At 39.0% G+C, this 17,080-nt stretch overlaps 1 protein-coding gene across 1 annotated transcript in view; it reads left to right on the plus strand.

Moving 5' to 3' along the window:
• Positions 1-17,080, plus strand: part of BCAT1 (branched chain amino acid transaminase 1) — a 67,244-nt gene that overhangs the window by 41,904 nt on the left and 8,260 nt on the right. Inside the window, exons 6-10 of the mRNA XM_075758048.1 lie at positions 1,716-1,879; positions 3,599-3,741; positions 9,551-9,636; positions 11,532-11,672; positions 12,822-12,896. Coding sequence (XP_075614163.1) covers positions 1,716-1,879; positions 3,599-3,741; positions 9,551-9,636; positions 11,532-11,672; positions 12,822-12,896 — 609 coding nt within the window. The remainder of the gene's footprint in view (positions 1-1,715; positions 1,880-3,598; positions 3,742-9,550; positions 9,637-11,531; positions 11,673-12,821; positions 12,897-17,080) is intronic.

The raw sequence follows: 17,080 nt of genomic DNA on the forward strand, positions 1-17,080 counted from the left end.
GTATGAGTCAAGTACTTATGAAGAGAATTAGAAACAAGGAGTTTATTTTAATTAAAACTTTAAGGGCTTTTTTTTAGCAGTGGCAAAAGAGAAACATATAATGGTAGAGCATAGGACAAGGAAGCTAAAGAATGTATGGTTCCCAACTAGGCAACTTACTCTCCTGCAATATCCACATCTGTAAGTAGTTACCATACATAAGCATTATACATTTCACATGTGTTCTAGGAGTTCATTAATTTAATGCTTGTAAAGTAGTTGCAGATTTTCAGATGTAAGGATCTCCACTCAGTGACTGTAAATTAATATTAAAAATTGTACATTTTCCCCCTGTTTTTTTTTTTTTTTTTTTGGAAATTCTTTTGCTGTTGAGCTTTGTTTCAGGTCAGCAAATGTATCTGGCCTTTCCATGATGTCCTATGTTGTCTCTGGGTTGCATGTTTTGCTAATCTTTTATGAATCAGCACAATTAGGAAACCCAGCCAGCACGATCTTTTGAATGGTCATGTAAGAATCAGGAAAAATATCTGGATCTCAGTTAGTTAATCTTTCTCTTGTTAGAAGTTTTGCTGAAGGAGTAAGGTAGATAGAAATCAGAAGAACTCTCTCAGCACCTGAGGAAAGCTTATTTGAATTTTCCGGTAGTTCCATTATTACACTATTATTTTCCCTCCCACCTCCCAAGTTAGCTTCATGTTTTTTGTGCACAGTGTTTTGCTTAGACCTTTGGTCCTAAAGATTTAAGTTCAATAACTTTTTTTCTTTTCAATGGAGACCTAATCTTTGAAACCAAGGATGAGCTTGTTCTTTTTATGAGTGGTTTTTCTGAGTGGAGAGAAAATAATAATCCATTCAGTTGCAGAGAAGATCCCAAGAATCATGGGAAACCAGCTGTATGTAGCCCTGCTTGAGCAAAGGGGTTGGACAAGGTGGTCTCCAGAGGTGCCTTCCAACCTCAATCATTCTGTGATTCCGTGGTCAGTCCTGAGCTTTGCAAAGGATCATATAGTTAGGCAGAGTCTCCTACTACAGAATTCAGGCTTTGACCAATGCCAGACTTTTCACCTCCACTTTCAAGTATTGATGGTGATGATTTCAAGTGTGAGAAGCTGTGTCTGAGAGAGGGGGAGGAAAAAAAAAAAAAAGTGATACATACCAGGTTATTTCCTGTGCTGTTATGTAAACCATTTCCAGCATAAAAATTACTTTAGCTTATCACACAGCCATTCACAGAGCCAGCACTCAACTCTACTAATGCCAGTTCTAAGTGGCGTTGGCTAATTATCATCACTAATGCAGCTGACAGTGGTTCTTCCATTGTTGTTATTGCTAGCAGTGGTCCTTGCTGCTCCTCCCCCTAGAAGGCATTGCAGGCTTCTGCTGTGATTAATTCATATAATTATATATTATCTTGTTAAGCTAATTTCTGAATTCTCCAAAGCTTGAAACTATTTGAGAAGATTAGAATAACATATAGATAAATGAAACAGCTGTAAGTGAATGGTGACAATATATAAAATTAGGGTTGTTATGTTGCTTGGATGGGGGAAGTTATATAAATATTTTCTCTTCATTGTAGAAGTTTGTTTTGTCCTAGTAAAAGCACTCTTGTGCTGCAGTTCCTCTGAAAGCAGTGTTTCGAAAGATAATTGTGCAGCATCTTATGTTTGGAGTATACCAGTAACTTTTGATTTGTTTACATTCCTTATTTTCAGCCTTCTCTTGGAGTGAAGAAGCCGACTAAAGCCCTACTGTATGTCATACTGAGCCCTGTGGGCCCTTACTTTGCAAGTGGAAGCTTTAATCCAATATCCTTATGGGCAGATCCAAAATATGTAAGAGCCTGGAAAGGAGGAACAGGGGACTGCAAACTGGGAGGGTAAGAAGACACAATTCTGCATCTTCTACATAGCTCACAAAGGAGATTTGGTTTTTAGTGAAGTATCTAATCCAGCAGAAATAGAGGTATTAAATATAGCTGTTAAACAATGTACTATAACAAAGATTTCAAAATTGTACTTTGCAAATATTATTTATACAATTTAGTTGCATATTTTTGTTTGGATATTACAGCCAAGTGGACTATTTGCAGAGGCAATTTTGCAGCATCTCAAACTGAGGAAATGGACCTGGAAGGTGTCCATGTAATACGTTGGCTGTTCCCCTTGGAGAAGATGACACTAAAGATATCACTTCTGTGATGCAGCATTCAGTATAGCAGCATGCTGCCAACTGGGCAGTGAGCAGCATTCACTGCTGACCTCCTTCCTTGGCAGACTGTCCTGAAAACTATCTGCAGTTAGCTAGGGGAGTATGGGTGTTTAAGGGAAAGCATGAGACAATTAGCTGCATTGACCTGACCATAGTCTTGTCAGTTTTCTGCTGAACCAGGCCAAAGCACCAGTTAGGTAGAGACATAGTTGTTAATGTTCAAGTACTTGACTTGTAGAGCAAAGCTGCTTAGGACTTGACTGAAGCAAGCAACTTGGATATGGCTAAATAAGTAACTCAATTATACATCCTCGGTCTTTGGTTTAAATGAAGCTTATTGTCTCTGCGTAGGAGTTTCTTTTATAGGCAGGAAGTTAGTAGCTGTCAAGTGCTACTCAACTGAGCTAGTAGAATAATCAAAGGGCAAGAAAATAGTTTTCCTTCATTCAGTTGGATGTTCTGAGACCTTTACTCTTTGTGAGTTTTTGTTTAGTTTTAGAAATGTATTGTTTCCTGTGCATTCTTCATACATCAGCTGTGAAAAAAGGAATAGTCTGGAGTCACTACTGGCTTGACTTGTGCGCAGAGGTGAGAACTTAACCCCAGTGTGGTTAGCACTTTGGAGCTGCTGACTTTGGATCTTGATGGTTGTTGAACATCAGAAGTGAACGGGATTTTTTCTCCCTGTCAGAGCAGCTACAAAGTAAACACATATTATTCAGTCAGCTGTACCCTGTAGACAGCATTTTAGGAAAACAGTTGCTCCTCAAGGATATGGAATTCCTCAAGGCCCATCTGCAGCTCCTGAAGCTACTAATTCTGTGGATGTCTTTTACTAGAAAAGAAATAACTCCCCTCTGGTGATTTTTGTATTCCAAGAGGTTCACCTGAAATATATGACCCATCTGTTCATCTAACATACATGAGATGAGGTAGATAGTTTTGTCAGGTTTTTTGTTTGTTTTTTTTTTTGTTGTTGTTGTTGTGTTGTTTTGTTTTAGTTTTAGTTTTAAACTATGAGCTGGATGGGAATTGTTGCTGTCTCTACAAAATTCCAACTGATAAATAAAAATAAATGCTTTCATAAGATGTCTAATCGCAATGAGTAAAATGTGTAGAAAATGGAACAAGAGGTATTTTTAAGACAATTTGGATGGATAAGTTTGAGCTGTTGATGCTGGTGAGCCCTTCAAAGTTTTTGGGTTGTAGATATGAATAGTTTAGTAACATACCAGTGAGTACTTCAAATGAAAATATTCCAGGGTCAAGCTGTGACTGTGCAGAGCACTTGCTCATAAGGTAGATTTGCACAAAACCTTGCATAGAAATGAGAAAATATCCAGGGAGATTCTCATTACTGCTTGCTCTTTCTTTTTGTTTCTGGAAGGAATTATGGTTCTTCTATTTATGCCCAGCAAGAAGCCCTGGAGTTAGGTTGCCAGCAGGTTCTGTGGCTCTATGGAGAAGATCACCAGATAACTGAAGTTGGAACCATGAATCTGTTTCTCTACTGGATAAATGAAGATGGAGGTATAGTAATACGAAACATGAAAACTTTAACAGAGTAGACAGTTGGGGCCATAATCCACAAAATTATTATTAGAGTGCAGATCATAAACTTTTTAATGAAGATGATTTAACAAAGGAAATGTCTGTTCTGTTCTGAAAACTGATAGGTGACTCTCAGTTATACCATTGTGAAAGAGGAGATTCTGGAGCAGCTGTGAGTGCTGCCTATTGATAACCTACTAAACTGTTGGGCCAGCCCATATGCTCAGAAGGGTAGAGTCTAGCCATACACAGGGTCACACTGCAGGTTTGCTGTTTGCTGTTAACTCTAGCAGCATGCTTGATCTTGAAGGAGGTGTTGGGTCAGAATCAATGCAGACATGCTAAAGACACCTTATTGCTCTGTAAGTCTTCAAACTCTGTGGCTTTGGGCACGGGTGGTTCCCATCATCCCTTTCTGACATGTCAAATGTTCCTGAAGCATAACCAAAAGTGTTTCAACATCCAACTGATGAAGAACTCTGCTCTGAAGAATTTGAAGTTCTGTCCAGTGGAAGCAGAGAGAGAGAAAAACATGTCAGCGTTCCACATCACTAAAGCTCAAATATGCTTTCAAGATAGATCATCATTCTTGAAGCCATTTTTACCTCTTTGTACCCACAGTCATATCTGAGCAATGTACATGCTGATTAGAAAACTATCTAGTTAACGAGCAGCCAACTATTTAGGAATCTCAGAAACAACTATTGGGCATGCGAGTATTCAGTGCATGAGAAGTGGTAGCTGCACCTGAGAACTGGTTCCGACGACTACATGTCTCTGAGTCCTTAAAGAATTGAACCAATGTATAGGCAGATGAATAAAAGGACTCCTGACTTCCGTGAGTGCTGGCCCTCCATGAAAATTGCTATTTAATTTTTGCATGGCAGCAGATGCAGGGTTCAGACTCTAATTTCATCATAGTGTCATGGGTACCCTTGAAAATTGACATTTTTCTGACCATGCTCAGCTGCGGTACAGAAGCAGCATTCTGGGGGTACAACAGTGTGCTTTGGATAGTGTAGGTTAATGGGAATTCAGCTGCCTGACTCCCATCTCCAGTTTCATTACTTGTTCTTCTGCAAAATCTTTACCACTTTGGTAAGAAGAGGGATGATACTCCCTCAGTGTTGAATGAGTCTGTGAAGTCTTGTGAATGAAACTATAAATATGAGAAATCTTGTTGCTGTTAAAGCAGCAGTAGATTTGTCACTGTAGCTAGATGGCCAAATTCACGCCTTGTATAACTTTGCTGGAGAGACACGAAAATAGATTTTGGCTCATTCTACCCAAGGAAAGGACACTGAAGGGGGGACATAATTAGAATTCAATGTTCTCATTGTACTTAAAACAGGAATATGCTGGAATTATCCAGCTGCAGCACCGAACTGTTCCAAAGATCTGCCAATCACTGTGTTACCAGTCCACTACTGAATAGTACTATTGTGAGGTGGCCATAGCAAACAACTTGTAATTCATGCCACCCAAGCTAACTGTATACTGGCAAACCTGCCATTTCGCACGACATGGTCATTAGTATCATTGCTGTCTCCTGGTGTGTTGATTAATGATTAATTTACAATACCTTTGGTTAACAATCACTCTTACTGCCAGTGTGTCATCACATACCTGCCTATGGTGTTACATTGTGATTTAAAAAGTGTTTGCCGTTGTGTTCTGTCACTTCACAAAGGATACTTACTTACGCTGTCTTTTTGTTTTCTTATGCAAATTTTGCAGCTGAGAGAGGGATCTAACATAAAAATGGTGAGCCAGAAATTACAGATTATCATCCAAAGGAAAATGCTCTTCTTTGTGTGTTCAGAGGTCGCTGTGGAGTAGTCTGAACTGCTATCCTTGGTGTATGACAAATCAAAGACCTAGCCCAGTAAAGCCTAGACTAAAGGACATCTATGCTTCCAATGAGAGTAGGCTTTTCTTGCAGGCCTTTGCGATATATTTTCAGTTACAGCGTTGTTACTAAACATGACACGCTGTCTAGGGCAGCAGCAGGAGTCTGGAAAAATGTTTCATTTGTAACACTGAGGAAGGAGTAGGGGAGGAAACTACTCCATCTCTAGTAAAATAACATGACAAGCTCTATGCTGCTCTTGTATGCCCACTGCTACTCTGGCTGAGGCTTATGATATGACCAAATCTGGATCCCTGCTGTTGCATAAATACAGAAGTGTGTTATTTCATTCATCAAATACTGTTTACAGTTTATGTTCACAAAGTGAAAATTTTGGTCACCCGACAGCCCCTTCCACCTGCCTCTTCAGAGCACATAACAATCCCAAGAGGATATCAACAATGAAAAAACCTTCCTTTAATAACGTTTATTCTTCTGCCTAGAATATAGATTTGACTTTATCGTAAACCTTAAAATTTAAACATATGTCCAACCTGAATGTTGTTAACTATGAAATCTGTGTGCACTTTCCAAAAATTCAGTTTCTTGAGAATGATTTGGAACCATCTGGGCTCTACTTCTAGCTTTAATGTTAAGGCATTGTGAATAGCATTCAGGCATTACTTAATATTTTTGTGCCCTTATTAAAATGGGGATTAAGAGTGCCCACTTCAAAATAGCTTACATAAATTAAAAATTAAATATGTTAAAAGATTCTCTGGAACACTCGGGTAAAATATCAGGCAAGTTTGCTTAGTATTCTGTAGGTGGAGGATTATTTGTGCTGCAGAGGCAGCAGATAAGATAAACAAGATAGTTTACTTGTATCTTGTACAAGTAAACTATTAATAAAATAAGGATTGCACCCTCTGCTGTAATAGAAAGCCATAGCAATAGCATGGAGGGGAGAGCAGCGGATGAATGAGATGGCAGACAAAGAAAAGGAGGGGAAAGTAATTGAGGAAAGTAAATCAACAGAGAGGCAAAGACAGAGTGATTGCATGAGGGGAGAGTAAAGAAAAGCCGGAGGGAAATAAGGAGAAATAAATAGAAAGGTCCAGAACAAACGGGGAGCAGAAGTCAGCTATTAATAATAGTGTAATCAGGGTTCCCTGGGTTCTCCTTGACCCTGAAGTTCACTTGATATCTGTTATCATTTTCGTAAAATATATTTTGGTGAATTTCTTAGTATTGCTATAGTGTCATTAGTACTGAAGGCATCCCACATTTGGAATCTTATCTGTTATATGCTCATAAATACAGGTGTGTAAAAACGGAAGCTGTGTCATATGCAAGACCTCATTTTAAAAATTCCTTTAGACACTGTTGGAGTTCCATTGCTACAGCATGCCTATAGCATGCCTGGCGTAATGGGACGCTGGACTGCTAGTGCTACTACTATAACAATGATGGTAGTCAACTGAAGAGAATCAAATGCCTTTCTCCCCCTTTTTTTGCTACTATATATTTTAAGGCTCTTAGCCCATCAAAATAATTCAGAAGGCAAATGGAGTCTGTGAGCTCACAGTCTGTCTTTTTGGAGATGGACAAACTGGTGTCATATGGAGCCTAGTTTGGCATCAATTCACAGAGAAGATCAGCTTTTTGGCATGCTGTGTTGTATAACATTATCATCTCTGCCGGATACCAGGGCAGCAGATGTTCCTTGGGTGGCCCCAGGCTGGTAGGCATCATATGCACACTTGACAAAATTCTGCAGAGCAGGCTGTTTGAAACATTTTGAGACTCCTGTGTCCTGTCTGCTCGGTGCTGTTTGGTGGCTGGTTTGGCCTGGCACCTTTCCAAACTAGCTCAAATCAATTAATGTATGTTGTTGAGCTTAAACAGGTTCTGGCCAAGATCTGTAGCAAAATCACCAAATAGAGTGTTTAGTCACAATCTTCGGTATTAAGGTCCACATTATTTGAAATTTTCTGTTAGAGAAAGGGGAGCACTTGTATATGACTGAGTCACAAATGCAGAACATCAGGTTTTCAGTGTTCAGAATCAAGTGAGCCCTGTGGCTCATGAATAGATTTTAGGTCGTCTTCTTTCGATAGTTGTGCCAGAATTGGGACCAGATGGGCATCACAACTAGGAGCAATGCTAGACAGACTCCAGAAAAGGAAAACTATTGTTCCTGACTGTATGAGAAAGAAGAGACCACTGCTGTCCTTAGGAGCCTGGGACACGTTAGGGAATGGCACTATTGGTTAGTCAAACCAGAGCAGAATATATAGCCTGTCTAGGGCAGCTTTTTTTATACATTTTGGCATGGCAGTTTACATCTATTACTTATGTGTGTATGGAACCTCACAAAAGGAACATGGAAGCATAGGTAGGAAAAACTTCTAGTCTGAACAACTAAATCCAGGAGAGAGCCCATGCTGTAGTCAGTCTGGAGCTGTGTATACACTGGCTGGCAGGCGGTGTTTATGCACAGAATTATATAACTGACTGCTGAAAACAGAGTATTAAGCAGCTGAGCTCAACCTGCTTTCTCTGTCCACAGATGAATGCCATGTTTCTCTCTTCTACCCAATGCAAGTTTTCACAGGACCTATAGAAATAGAAACATTTTAAAGACAGCTTCTCCTTTGCAACTGGTTCTAACAGGCCTGGATCCAGTGATTTGCAGTGGGTAGGGAGAAGGGGGCATAATAAAAACATGAAGATATATATCTTGTTGTTTTATGTGACCTAGGTAAAAGTGAATCAAAAACCCTAATGGTTTGTGGATTTAATGAGCAGGATAGTATCCTTTTAAGATCAAGAAAGATAATGGTTTCTCACTGGGAAGAGAAAATGGTTAGAAAAAAAATATGAAGAGTATTACTGAGAGACTGTGGATGTCTTCACTTCTCAGTGCAAATTTGAGACTGTCTTAAAAGAGCCTGGCTGGCTGAAAGAGAAAATGCTCAGTATTCTCTGATAATAGAAACCACTGAATATGCTATGTGATGGTTTAAAATGAAAGTGATGGTTTAAAATGGAAAAGATTAACTCTGATTTGCTGAAAAGGTCAGATGAAAGAACAAAGACTACATACAAACTTCTGTCTTGTAATTTAAGTATTTACCAAGTATGGCTTACCATTTATCTATTGTTCCACTAGTTATGTTAGATGAATGTTTATCTTTCTTTTTTTTTTTTCCCCCCCAAAAGCAAACAAGAAAAACAAGCTAACTAACCAAGCTGGTTGAACAATTTGAATTGTTGGTGCTTCTGGAATTTCATTAGGACTGCTCTTTTTGTGTAAAGAGGAAATTAGGAGGGGAAAAAGAATGTCTAGACTAAGACTAAAGATCATTAAGGAAGTTTCCCCTCAAGATGCATTTGGCAAGGTTTCCACTGCTTTGCTTGTTCAGTAAATGAGGCTCAAAATTTCTGGTAGATGTTTCATATTAATGCTAGGAAGTAGGTATACTGAACCCTATATTCCTAAATTAAGTAAAGCAGTTCAGGGAAAGTCATGATCTGCCCTGGGATTATCAGACATGGCTTTCACTTCTGCCTCTCTATTCTGAATTTTAAAACTGAGCCATTTGGTGATTCCCAGTAGTTATACAGTGAATCCATCATACACTGAGGAATAAAACCTACTACTAGGCTTTAGCCATGTATTTATTAATGTATTAAATGTGTTCCTTCCCCACCAACTGAAGTGTGCTCAAAAGGTTCAAAACACTTAACAACTTACTAGAATTGAATTTGTGTAATGTATGTTCATATAGAACTCTGATAAATGTTGCATCTTACTGGGTAGGGAACATTTCTGACATCATTTGACTTCTTTTTAGTTTCATGTTTGGTGTAATATCAGTAAATGTCATTTTTGTTTCTTTGTTTGTCAACCAGTGTTTCTTTTATGTTTGACAGAGAATGAACTGGCAACCCCACCTTTAGATGGCATCATCCTTCCAGGAGTGACAAGACAAAGCATTTTGGATCTGGCACGCAACTGGGTGAGTGATTTGACCTTCACAGTAATGGTTTAACCTATCATGTTATAACATTGACAAAAGTAAGTGTTCCTGGTGCTCAGTATCTTGAAGTTCAACTGATCTGGTCAAATCTCTTAACCTAAATGGGAGCTAAGGGCATACTAATGCCTAGATTCCCAGCTGCATCAACAGAGTACCCACACCTGTTACACAAAACAATGCCAGGCTTGTTAAAGTAGCTCCGTGTAGTATTTAACATGAAAATTCTCATTAAATCCACTGCTACTAGCAACTTAAAGCAAGGAAACAAACAATTACCGTGCATGACCACAGCTATCCTTCAGTAATCAGCACATTATTTCTCTACTTAGTTCTCATGGTTCCACCCTTATTTCTAATAACTAGCATGCAGCCTAAATCCAGCCACAATCTTGAAGTCATCTGTCTGCTTCCCCACTCCAGTTCTGCAGTGTAGGCATCCAAGTACTTATTTGGACACTTGGGACTACCTTGTATCTTGAAATGCAGCAAACTGTTCACTCTGCTTGTACTGTATTCAAAGGTTTTATTGTGTCTTGGATAAGAATACTATACAACCAAAGGCTCATCAAGCCCAATATCATGTCTCCTGGCCAGGCTTATGTTTAGTAGGGAGGAGTAACAGGAATAACACAGGCATGCGTGATACTTTCCCCCTGGTATTAACTCAGCTTCCCACCACCTGTAGCTGAAAGACTTCCTGAAATACAGTTCACAGTCATATCAGTCAAATCTAACTTGCAGTGAAGAGAGCTAGGCAAGTACTTCGTGATGCCTGTGTGCCGCTTGTTGGCCTGCACTGAACTCTTATGCATCTTTTTTCATATTGGTACTCCCCTAGTGCAGCCATGCATGCAAACTTCTCAGTCCTGTCTCCTTTACAAGACAGACAGATATTCCCAGTTGATAGGGCTTGTTTGTGAGATACCAGACTCTCACCTCAGTCCTCTTGAATAATTAGGTGTCTTCTACTCTCACAAAGGTTGTTCTCTTCTTCCTGACCTCCATTCCCTAACCTATCTGAAACTCTGCTTATGTGCCTCTCTCTCCAAATACTATCCTGTCCAGAGCCACTCGTATTTTTTGCTATTGTAAGCATCTCTGTTTCATGTTAAAAACTTGCACATAAAACAAGGGCTAAGCTTTAGTTCGGTCTGATAGGACAAAAAGTCCACATAAATTCATGAAATGAAAATATCAAAGTTTGATGTTTATTTTTGTTCTTTAAACGCATCACCTCGGTCAGTTGCTATGCATTCAATCATTTGCTATGCACTCTTTAACACTTGTAGAAGGTAAAACACTCCCTATGTTAAGACTGTCCAATGTGAATTGCTTTACTCATACCTGCAGTACAGTTAATTTTTGTATGTGACAGCTGTGTGCAGGCTACAGTGTGGAATTTCACCACGGATTAAAGAAATGTATCACTTCTAGTTGGAAGTGGAATTAACAGAATGTATTTTGCTTAGGAATTGTCCGACTGTGCGATGTAAAGCTCTCTTGACATAACTGAGTAATTTTTGTACAAACTCTAGCATGCTAGAGACCATGAGTAGTCAGATCCTGTGTCACATAACCTGTGACAAATTCTGTTGTGTTATTCCCTAACGCAAAATTTATATTCTGTACCAAAAGAGAGCAAAGTGCCACTTACTCATCAGCATCAGATCTGGCAAACCACTGGCTTCCTTGAAGATCATTCTTTTGATTAGAGACTATCTTGCGTGATACTGGGAGGTTTGAAAAGATCACAAGATCACAGCCAAAACTTGACATTGCCACTAGGCTAATAGTTCTGTTAGAGATATTTTGACATGGAAAACAAAAAGCCAAACCATTTTTTACAATTTTTATGGTTGATTATTCTTGTGCAGGGAGAATTTAAAGTGTCTGAGCGATACATCACCATGAGTGACCTGACAGCTGCCTTGGAAGAGGACAGAGTGAAGGAGATGTTTGGCGCTGGAACAGCTTGTGTTGTATGTCCTATCTCTAAAATCTTATATAAGGGCAAGGTAAGAAAATGTGTCTCTCTTTTGTTCCTTCTTTTTCCCCTTTTCATCTTTCTTCAGAATTTTATCATAATTAGTTGCAGCTGAAGCAAAAAAACCCAAGTAAGTTAGAAAAAGAGTGCTGCCAGATGCTCCTGGAAAGATGAACAGTGTCAGTGTGTTGTTTCTCAAGTGAGTTACTAGTATTTTGTCAGAAGAGAACTATCCCTCTCATCTTTTGGGTTTTTTCAATAGTTAAAATCATAACATCTCAATTCCTTGGGGGGGGAAGTTCCCAGCCTGTTTGAAAATATAGAAAAATACATTCTCCCATGTTTCTTTTCTTGAACATTTTTTCCAAAGTTAAGGTACCTGGGAAAGGTGAGAAGGGGAAAGACTTTTGCAAGGAACCAAATTTCTGAGCCACCGCGTTCTTTCATTTTCAAGTTCATCTCTTCTTCACCCCTCATTGCAGGGAACCCAGCTCTGATGGAAGAGCTGTTTCAGGAGGGTGCACAGCTGCTTCCTCCTACTATACACCATATGGGAGATTTCTCCTGTACAGGTGGAATTCCACAGGCATTCAGCCTGTTAAGCTGACTTGATGCTATTTAGCCAGCACAAAGTTAGTTCAGAAAGCTGGGTTATTGCAGCTGTATATATGGGTGTGCTTTGTTCCATTAAATATGAAAAATATAGTAAGTGTCTGTAAAGTGATACTTCCTGAACTAATAAGATGGAGTAAATGTATTGATATTATTAGATGCTAAGATACCATGAGAGAGATCAAGGTGCTGAGTGATAAGTACTATAGATGTACCTGTTGTGTTTCTACATGATATACTTTGAAAAGAAATGCTGTATATAGTGTTTCTACTCTTGTCTGTACAATATACTCTCCTCTCCATTTTGGACAGATCTTTTGGAAGGCTTAGATTAGCCTTTGTTTAAAAAGAGCATAACAGTTCAACTAATCTAACGTTTCACTGGCTCAGCATGCCTTCCTATAAAAATCATTACAACAATCTTTCCCTACTTGTAAGGAGGGCTAAAAAGCTTGATAAATATTTATTAAAATTCTTAGTGACCCTAAGGCATTAATATGTGTATAAAGCTATTATTATATGTTATTGTCTCGCTCTTCCTCCCCTGCCCCGCCCCATTCAATGACAGCATTGGCACATTCCAACTATGGAGAATGGACCTCAGTTAACAACCCGTTTCCTGAATAAGCTGAGTGACATCCAGGTAAGCTGCTTCCTCTTCTTTAACTAGATAAAATAATACAAGGTGAAAATTTGAAAACATCAGAAAACAGTCTTTTTAATAGTGGTGCTGTAGGCACCATTATATAATAATATAGGCTCTTTTGTTTGGTGTGGTTATTCTATCAATTTCTTTCTCTTTCTCTCTTTTTTTTTTTCCCCCTTGAAAAAGTATGATATTGATGGAGAGTGATATTTTTTTCCCCTGTTTGGAAGCTGGATGACAGTTGTAAGATACCACTGTTATCAGTGAAATCCAGTCCTGTTTTTATAGGTTCCTTTTTAAGGGAAAAACTAGATGAAGCATCTTAATAACCACAATCACATATAGGCTAATCAATAGAGATGGGTGAAGTAGTAAGCACTCACTGGCACAGTCAGCTGATCACCATTTCTGTTTCTCAGCATCTTTCCAATCACACGGTCACTTTTTGTTCTTAAAACAGTTCCTTCCTCTTTGGTTTGCTAAATATCAAAGTCTGTTTGGAATCTGTGTTTGACCTCCATGTCTGAGTGAAGGAGTCAATATCATTTCAGTTAAAGTCAATGAGTAGAGTATGATGGCTCTTCTTATTTTAGTTGCCTGTTTTCTTTTCCCTATTTAGCGTAGTTTATGGTATGGGGGATTTGGGGATAAAAGTAGGTCTTGGCAAGTTACAAGTCCCTTTATTTAAAATCTAATAGCAGCTGCTTGGCAGTATTGTCAAGATTTCTTCAAATCAAGTCTGATGGCTGCTGTTCTACGTTCTTAGCTTTTGGCTGAAAAGGTTCTTAGATAACATTTGTATTGGCTTAGTATATGAGAATACACAGTATCTTTTCTCCAGAATCCCACTGCGTACTGCAGTTTTATTTAATCTTTCTCAACCCAAGCACCTGATACACCTATCTAAAATAAATATTAGTGTCCATCACTTTATTTTTCTTGTTGTCGTATGTCCAGATTTATTTCAGGGACTGACTATAAGCTGATTTTATTGACACACTTTTCATTGTGATGCATACTGATCACTGTTTCCATAGCGCTCTGCTCTGTATTAAAGCCATCTTGTTAGTATATCAAGTATCTATCTTTAATGTCTAAAAACATTTGTGTAACTTTTGTGTTACCTTCTGATGTCTAGATGATGCTTTTGCAATATATGTTAGGGCCTTCAACAATTTGTGGTCAGTTTGAGTCTCCACTAATCACTTATAATTGCAGTCATGGAACAGCTCAGCATCAGAAAGAGCTGAGGCCAGTTCTAGCTCCTTGTTGAGTGTTGCATGTGGGGATAGGTACTGCCTTAGCAGTTTGTGTTGGTTTGTTCTCTGGAAGACTGGCTCGTGAAATCCAGAATTCTGTTTCAAAAGACAACACTGGAATATGTGTCTTTCTCCCTTGGCCAATAGATAGTGAGTGGATTATTAAGACAAATTCATCCAGCCAGCTCCCTGAGCCTTCCTCCCGTGCCCTCCCCCGTCACCCTGCTCCTTCCCCTCCCAACCAAGGCTCAGGAGGAGGCTGCAAAAGTGTGGATTGCTTCTAACCATTATCTTTCTTGGACCTTTTCACTCTGCAACTACATATATGGACCTTTTTGCCTTACAGCTCCATACATACCATGTGTTCATCAGTTACAGGCCAAGAGTAAATTCATCACTCCTGGGAAGTGCTGGACTATTATATAGATGCTTATTTCTGGGTTTTCTTCCTTCTTTAAAAAAGCCAGGAGAGTTAGAACACTTCCTTGTTAGAAACATGGTTTTAAAGAGAATGATGGCTGCTTCACCTTAAGAGTCAGTAGGTGATTGCTGACTGTGTTTCTGCACTTTCCTATCTGTGGAGAGATGAGCTCATATCCAAATGGATCCCAGGTTGTCATACAGAAAACAATGCTACAACACACAAAATTAAATATATAATCTTCTTACAATGTCAGGGGAGTTTTCAGGATCTTTCACAAAGATCTTTTATATATTCTACCAGGAGGGAAGAGTAAAAGATCTCTTTGCAGTATCATTGGACTATTGTCATATCATTTGGACAGACTGAGGCTGTTATTCCAAAGAACATTCAAGTTCTGAAGAATATAATGCAATGGAAACTACAGCCAAACAGAACTTTGGTCTCTGTGATGTGCTGTTGCCTGAACTAGGGCAATGTATCTATTTAATCTTGGACAATGGACATTTGTAAAAAAGTAAAAATTCTGAGTACCAACATTGTCCTGCATTTGAACCTCTGACCAAGAGGTGCAGAGCTCCATTTCCAGTATCATTATAACGATTCCCCTGTGTACAATACATGCTTTTTTAACATTTTCATATTATCTTCATTATTGTGTTTCTAAGTCTGTTTTCATGCTGCTCATTGTTCTTTTGCAAGTCTTCTGTGTTCAACAGGATGTCTTTGGATTTGAACAGCTGTTCAGTGGAACTAGAGCTAGAGTGACAAATTAGAAACTCATGGGCAGAACTGATGCAATTTCTCATGCCGATTGAGACAGACAGTAGTAGCACTGCGATATACGTTTCCCTTCCTATCACTGAGTGGAAATCATGATTATGAAAGGCTGATAAAGATTTTAGATTAAATCATTTACATTGTATACAGTAATGGTGTGTGCTTATGAATGAATTAGTCATAGTACATTGTCTTCTATAACTGCTTCAGTTAGAAGATTTAGAGATGAGATTCTTATCTCTGGGAATACACTCAGTGAATTACCATGCAGATGTTTTTGTGGTTTTGCATTCCATGTTTTGAGAATAAATATGCTTTTGCTATGTCCTTTAAAGCATAGATCAGAATGGAAGAGATGGATAGAAGGTAAGATATATTGTTTATGCTACATGATATAAAATACATTTTAACACTGCAGTCAAGACAGCAGTGAACAGACATTTAGTCAAAACCCCCATCTTTCTCAAAGTTGCACAATCTAAATGGGTAAGCCAGTGGAAAACAACCAGGGAAGGAGAATGGATGTCTTAATTTTCACAAAGCAGCACCTATGAGGGGAAAAAGAGCAACAGGATTGACTAGCTTGAGGTCACAAAGTCTTTAACAGAATCAGAAAAGGAAGGTAAATTTCCTTTATTTCCAGAATAAAAACCTCCTGATTGTGGTATAACATCTTCATTCCCCTTTTAATTCTGGAAGCAGGTTCCAACCATAGTCAAATGGCAACTCAGACCAGTCCTTGCAACTTCTGAAGTCAGCATCAGAGCATTAGATGATACTACTACCTAAAGCCAGCAAAACTTACAAATAATCCCCTGGCCTTTGCCTGCTTTCTGATTAGGGGGAGGTGGGGGTACCACCTTTTCTCTGAGAAGCAGGGATATGAAGGTCAGAGACATCTCTTTTTTTCCTCTCTTTGAGGAAATCATCCTCAATAAAATTGCCTCACATGAGGGTAATCCAGTACTTTGTGGTTAAACTAATGATACATCTGCTTTTCCTTGGTTAGGGTTCCCAAGGCAACCACACTGACATCTGGGAATGTAAGCTGGAAATCCTTTGAACAAGTAATTCATCCAAGGTCCTGTGTAGCACTGTACCAGTGTTTAGTCAACCATATCACAGACTGCAAAACAGGAGCAGCAGAATTAGTAATGAAAAGAAAAAGTAGATGTGATACATGTGGAGGTCATTTAGAGGTTTTACCTGCTGGAGTAAACAGTAAAACACAAGCACACTGAGCGTCATTCCTTTGTGGATCTGGAAGTACATTTTTTGGCTCATCCTTATTTGGAGCTGTTGTCTTTTCCCTGCTTAAAATCCCATTATCTCCTTCTCTGCTGATGCAGAACCTGGATTGGAGGAATTTCCTTTTATCCTCTCTGGAGAAGCGATCTTTTCAGCCTACATCAAGGCTCTAAAAAACAATCTTTATTCCTTGGTGAAAAGTGTTTTCAAGCTCCCTGAACATGGTACTATGAGGGAAAGGGCTCCCAACCTTCATCTCTCACTAGTCTGTCCACTTCTGCTTTACTTACATACTTGAGGCCTATGTGTGTTTTGGGGGCTCTCTGGAGTGTTGTTTACAGGACTGGTGACAAAGAGCTTTAGAACATGGAGCCAGTTTAACAACCAAAACTGCTGCCTTGGGACTGTATCCTCCCCTGGGAGGGATACAGCTCATTTCTGCTTGGTGATCCCGCTGGTTTGTGTATGGAAAG

The sequence above is a fragment of the Balearica regulorum genome, chromosome 1 (assembly GCF_011004875.1).
Source record: "Balearica regulorum gibbericeps isolate bBalReg1 chromosome 1, bBalReg1.pri, whole genome shotgun sequence".
NCBI lineage: Eukaryota > Metazoa > Chordata > Aves > Gruiformes > Gruidae > Balearica > Balearica regulorum.